The sequence below is a fragment of the Nannospalax galili genome, unplaced genomic scaffold (assembly GCF_000622305.1).
Source record: "Nannospalax galili isolate Female #2095 unplaced genomic scaffold, S.galili_v1.0 scaffold768, whole genome shotgun sequence".
NCBI lineage: Eukaryota > Metazoa > Chordata > Mammalia > Rodentia > Spalacidae > Nannospalax > Nannospalax galili.
In genome coordinates, this window is record NW_008360317.1 from 4,347,134 (window position 1) to 4,353,323 (window position 6,190).

The window sequence follows — 6,190 nt, forward strand, 5'->3', positions numbered from 1 at the left end:
TTCATATATATGTATCATTATGTTTTGTCCTCTGTTCACCAACAGGCTCCTAACTATTCCCCCTGTCCACACAAGCCCCTCTAATCCCTGTCCCACAGAACAACCAGAGTGACTGTCATAAGATGAAAGTTATTTGTTACTGCCCCATGACTGCCCTTCAACATGGCCACCCACAAATCTGCCATGGAATCTTCATGGCCCTGCCTCACTTGGCCCTACAGATCTCACCAGCTCTCCTCTCAAACGCTTCTGGCTTCTGTCCTTTCTCCATTTGAATCCTTCACTCCCAAGCTCTACTGGTATGCTAGCTTCTTCTCTCTTCCAATTATCTGGCTTCACATTCCCCTTCAGGACTGAGCTATAAACACCATCACTTCCTCCAGGAAGCCTTCATTAAGGTTTCTCATACCTCAGCACTACTGACATTCTGAGCCCAATCACCAATTGTTTGCTGGCAGGCAGAGCTGTCCTGTGCCTTGTAGGACATTCTGCAGCATCCCTCACTCTGGATGCCACATCATGACCCAGAGACATCTAAAAAGTCTCCAGTCATTGATGGGTGTTCTCTGGGGTATAGGATCATTCTGTTGAGAACCTCTGCCCCAGACCAGATGAAAGCCACAGATCTCACTGCAACATATCTCGAAGCATTCTGAACTTAGCAGAGTAATAATTATTGAATGTCATCCTCTCTCCTATGCTAGCATCTCCACAAGGGTAGAAGCAGAGACTAGCTCAGTCTTGTTCCTACAACATCTCAGTGCTTGACACAATTATTTTCTGAATAATCAATAAAATTTAAGTAGTCTTTCCTTTCAATATTCCTTTTAATACAATTTTGAAATCAACACAATTTAGCAATTCAAACGTGCCCATCCACCGAATGTGGTTTCTCTGGCAGTGACTTAGGGAATCGAACTTCAAAGTCATGGTATATAGTATTTACAGGGAAAACCCTCAATAAGTACAGCGAACCCCTGAGACCAGTCATAACTTCTCCTTTGTCATGAGAAAGATGTGGTTAACCTATGGGGACTTTTAGATATTGCTCCTAAGCAATAATCTACACAATGACAAAGATGGCATATAGCACTATAAGAGAAAGACAGAGCACTTTAATCTAGAAGTTGTGCTCCCTTGCTTGATTTGCAGTGTCCAATAAGGGGCTGGAGAGAAAGATGCTCAGCAATTAGGAGAACTGGCTGCTCTTGTGGAGGACCTGGGTTCAATTCCCAGTACCGATATCAGGTGGGTCACAATTGCCTGTATCTCTAATTCCAAGGAATTATATGACCTCTTCTGGCCTCTACGGGCTCCTGCACCCACATGGTGTACATATAGACCAGCAGGCTCACAAACAAAGACATAAAAAAAAATTTAAACAATGTGTCCAATAGGAAGGAAAAATCCCAGTCTTTAGTGATCTAGAGGAGGCAGATTACTATTGAGATCCAGAACTGAGTAGGTGGTATTTTCCTGGGAAGTCAACATTAGAGGAACTCCTCCTCTCACTCCTAATTCCCCACATGGAACACATGTTCCCCAACTCACATCAGTGCATGACTGTGGGCTACAGGCAAACACCCTAGGGTCAAGTCCATGACCAAGTGAATTATGCCAGTTTAGGGGGTCCTAGATGCCAACTAATCTGTCTGAAATATTAAAATCAGTGCCAGTAATATCTACCCACCGTTTAAGAAACAGCAGGATTGGAAAAAATCAAAAAACAAAGAAAAAAAAACTGAAATTAGGTCTAACTCCTACTGCCTTAAAAATTTCTGACTCACAGAGCTGGAGAGATGGCTCAGCAGTTAAGAGCAATGGCTGCTCTTGCAGAGGACCCAGGTTCAATTTCCAGCACCCACATGGAGGCTACACTACAAAGACTCTGAACAAGACTTGGCTCAGAAGAAAAAAATTATCCCTAATTTGGCAGGTGCTAAGAAATATAATCTTAGCTCATATAGAGATGAGACAGGGAAGTGAAAGATAAAAGCTAATACCTATTATTTTGCCATTGGTTTGAATCATATTCTCCACAGAAGTATCAATTAGGATTTGGTTTGGCTGCATATAATTCCCTGCAATACAAGACTAGAAATAGGTGATAGACGGGACTAGCACGGCACTCTACATCCATCTGGCATCCAGGCTGCTCCTGTCTTTCTATCGCTCATCCTTACTATCTGCTTCCATTTTCAAGGTAACTTCATGGCCACAATATGGCCTTCAAAGCTCCAAATGTCAGATCCACATAATGCAATGAGAAGGATTAAACAAGCCCCAAAGGTCTATATCCTGACTGCATCTGTCACTTTAAATGAGCTTTCCCAATAATCTTTACAGATACCTCATTGGTCACCCCTATTTGCAAGAGCCACTGAGAAATGCTTCCTAATATCATCACCACTATCCCTCCACCCATCCTCTCAAGCCCCATATAATCCAATTAAATCAAAGAGACAAGGGACTACAGAGTAGGCAGTTAGCAGTCTCTGCTACAGTGGAATTAGTATGTTGTAACTTATGAGACAGCAAAATTTCCAGGACCCTATCTAGTCGGTGCCTTAGTGGTCTTATAAGACCACTAAGGTTCACAGCTGCTAAAAGCCATGCAGTTAATAAATGGAAACAAGAGGCTTTAAATCTGATTCTGGAATTCATGCCAGACCTTAGAAGTGAAGTTGCAGTGAATTCTGTCTGTAAATACACATAGATTTAAAATAAATTCCCTATATTGACTTTTCTCCAAAAACTGGAAGAAGTGTCCTGGTTTGTGAGGAAACTATCCAGTCAGACCACTCTTGAATATGTAAGGTACTTACTTCTAAACGATCAGGATTATTGAGTGTGACTCAGAATTCATGGCATATTTTCGATTTCAACAGAATTTTAAGAAGGTTATGAGTGAGGGCTACATCGTTAGGCATCTCAGTACCCTACCCTTGCATTAAAGAGAACAACTTCCAGTACCACCCATGAAGGCCAGTTCACAAAACCCAAAATGTCTCACACTGTCATTAAAAAGATAGACTTATTATTTTTATTTTATGTGCATAAGTGTTTTGTCTGCTCATATATATGTGTAGCCTGTGTAAGCAGTGCCCTCAGAGCTGTTGGATCCCCTGGAACTAGAGCAGCAAGTGCTGTTAACAGCTGAGCCATCTCTCCAGCCCCTCGCAGGGACCTTTTAATGGGTTTTATGTCTTATTTATTGTGCTTATCTGACAACTTCACAAGGCTAACAGACGTCTTTAAAAATGTGTTGACATTTTAGTTCATGCTGAATATCCTTCAGTGTATTATCAAATTTGACCAGTACAAATATTCCCTCAAGAGTATTAAAAAAATAGATACACACAGAAATACAAATGTACATCTCTGAGTATATGTCACACATATTATATACAAATATTCTATCTCCAGTACATCATCAAATGCAGGGCTATAAATAGAATGTCAATTTCAGCCACCACCCACCCATTTGGTTAGATGTAAAACTTCCAGCAAACAAGTCAACTGAAGCAGCCAGCAGTCACCCATCCATTTCCCAAAGCCTCCTGCCGTCCCCTTCTCCTAGGGCTCAGCAAAGATTTCTTCAACCAAAGATCTCCGGCCAAATTCAAATGCTCCCCATGATCAACTGCAGCCTTGTGGGCCCAAGGTGCCCTAACATTTTAAATTGCATTGTTGCCAAATTAATCGTGAGAGTGAACAATATTTTACTAAGTAAACTTGCTCGATTTGCTCACACTGAGCACGTAAAGAAATATCAGGGGGACACTGAAGCAGAAAAAAAAAAAAAAAATCCCCTGCTTAAATCCAAGAATGAGCTGTCAAAGCTCCCCTGAGCTAACAAAAGCAGTGTGCAAAAGCTCTAGAGCAGGGCGTGGTGGCACACCTTCAATCCCAGCCCTCAGGAGGCAGAGTTGGGCGGATCTCTGCGAGATTGAGGACAGCCTAGTCTACATGGCGAGTTTCAGGTCAAGTAGGGAGGGCTACAGGAAGACCCTGTCTCAAAAAAAAAAAAAAAAGCTATTTGTCTTCCGCCAAACTGCACCATTTTGCCATTTCCAAAAATCTGAAATTACTGCCTTTTCTCAGGCAGGAAACACAAGTAAGTCGGGGTAAGAGAGAACAGTATTACCATAATCTTAAGAGAGTAAATTTATTATTTTGCCCCTACTTTCAAACTTAAACATAAAAAGTCGTGTGCAACGACTTTTTAACTTTCATCACATCACTTCAGCAGACAGCGGAGTGGGAGCGATGCCTAGTGACGGGGACTGAAAGAAAGGCATGGGCATCCTGAAACGGCCGGCGTCGTTCGGAGCCCGGTTCCCCTCCCCTGGGGAAGACGAGGACTTGAGACCGCTTCCCCGGGAGTCCCCGCGCCCGCCGAGGCCCAGCCGGGTACCCGGGCCTCCCCTCCCGGCCCAGATGCGGAAGGAGGGTCGGGCAGGCAGGTCGAGGGAGCAGCGTGCGTCCCGGGGCAGCGGCGCGGGGTGCGGGGTTCGCACGGCGGGGAATGCTGGCGCCGCGAGGCCTCTCGCAAAGTTTCTCGCAGTTCCCGGCGCTCGGCTTCCCGCCGGGCCGCGCCCTCCAGCCCGCCCGGTCACCCGCCCCTGCCGGTGGAAGGAGGTGGAGACCCGAGCGGGGCCGGGCGGCGGGGCAGGACCCGGGGGTGGCGCCGCTAGAGGGCGCTGCGGCCCGGCCGGGACGGGACGGGACAGGAGCGGGCGGCGGGAAGCGCGTGGAGGTGGCCGAGGGGCTCCGCGCTGTCCCAGCGCTCCCCGCGCTGGCCGCCCCAGCCCGTACCCCGGCCACTCGCTACTTACCCGCAGAGCAGCTGAGAAGCGCCAGCAGCGCAGGCGGCCGCATCCCGGCGGCGGAAGCTACGCGCCCTTTCTGGGCGCCCGGCGCGGAGAGGCGCGGGAGCCGAACTGCGCGGCTGCCGCTCCGCCGCCCTCGGCGCGGCTGACCCTTCTCCCGGTTCCCCTCCTCCTTCCCGGCTCCGCCGCGCCGCCTCAGCCCGCGCCCTCTGGCGGCCGGGAGCGTAAGCGCCCCGGTGAGCGCCTCCAGCCTGGGCTGCCCGCTGGGCTGCGGAAAAAGGTGGCCAGGACAGCGCCCTCTTCCCGGGGCTGACCTCTGCTGCCCGCACCGTTCTCCAGTCCTCCTTTCCTCCACCAGCGCACCGTACTATGCCTCCGTATCTCCCATCTTACCCCATCACTCCTCCTCTGTCCCCCTTACCATCCCCAAAGTGAAGGATCGCTTTTCTTCCCAGCTTAATGGACTATATGCAGTTTTTTTTTAAGGCAGAATTGATCATTCAACTCTTAATATTGATGGCCCCAATGTCCTACTTTGATGAAGGTATTTTTAATCAGCTCAACTAAATTACTTAATATCCCCCTTTTTAAATGGAATTTGATCCAGCTTTGGCCTGGAATTTTGCTTTTAATAGACATTTGTGTAAAGGTAATTTTCTATAGATGTAATTTTGAGTGTTCACCATAATGGAAGAAAGAGGGTAGAATTTTATTCAGCACATCTGATGAAAATTAATTGGCATACAGAGTAGTTGAGTGATGTGGGAAAGTCTCAAGAAGAGTCCCTCCTGTCACAGGACCATGATGGGGCTTCCATCCCACCTAGAAAGAGTGACAGCCTAATGGACAGGCCTAGTTATATGTGGACTGAAGAGAAAAACAATTACAAGAGAAGAATTAATTAAAGCCCCCTTCCCAGAAACATAGGTTTTCTCAGTGTCTCCAAGGATGTGAACAAGACCAAGTGTTTACCCCTAGCCTGAATATAGACCATGTCTTTCAGGAAACAATCAGTGCCTGTGTTTCCATTCATACCTACTCATATTTTCTGGCTATCTACTATGTGTATGCAACTCAACTACCTGCTAATGCCAGTCTCTTTGCTAAGGACTTGCATTTAACAAGGACCATTGCTAGGCTTTTTGAATGTCTGGTTGACTGCTTTGATCCCTTGACCCTTCTTAGGAAAATTCTAAAACTTACATAGTTGAAAGTCTAAATTGTTTCCAACTTCCTAACTTGTCTAGGTTTCTTCCAAGAAAATATTCCTTGCACGTGTTATAGGCATGACACACTATAAGCAAGATGTAAAAGGAGAGAAAAGGATTATCGCTAGGTAAACTCAATGGAGAACTCTA

At 46.4% G+C, this 6,190-nt stretch overlaps 1 protein-coding gene across 1 annotated transcript in view; it reads right to left on the reverse strand.

The window, feature by feature from the left end:
- Positions 1-5,027, reverse strand: part of B3glct (beta 3-glucosyltransferase) — a gene marked incomplete in the record, with an annotated part of 128,668 nt that extends 123,641 nt beyond the window's left edge. Inside the window, 1 exon segment of the mRNA XM_017796090.2 lies at positions 4,839-5,027. Within this exon segment, the coding sequence (XP_017651579.2) occupies positions 4,839-4,881 (43 nt within the window).
- Between the last annotated feature and the right edge of the window lie 1,163 nt (positions 5,028-6,190).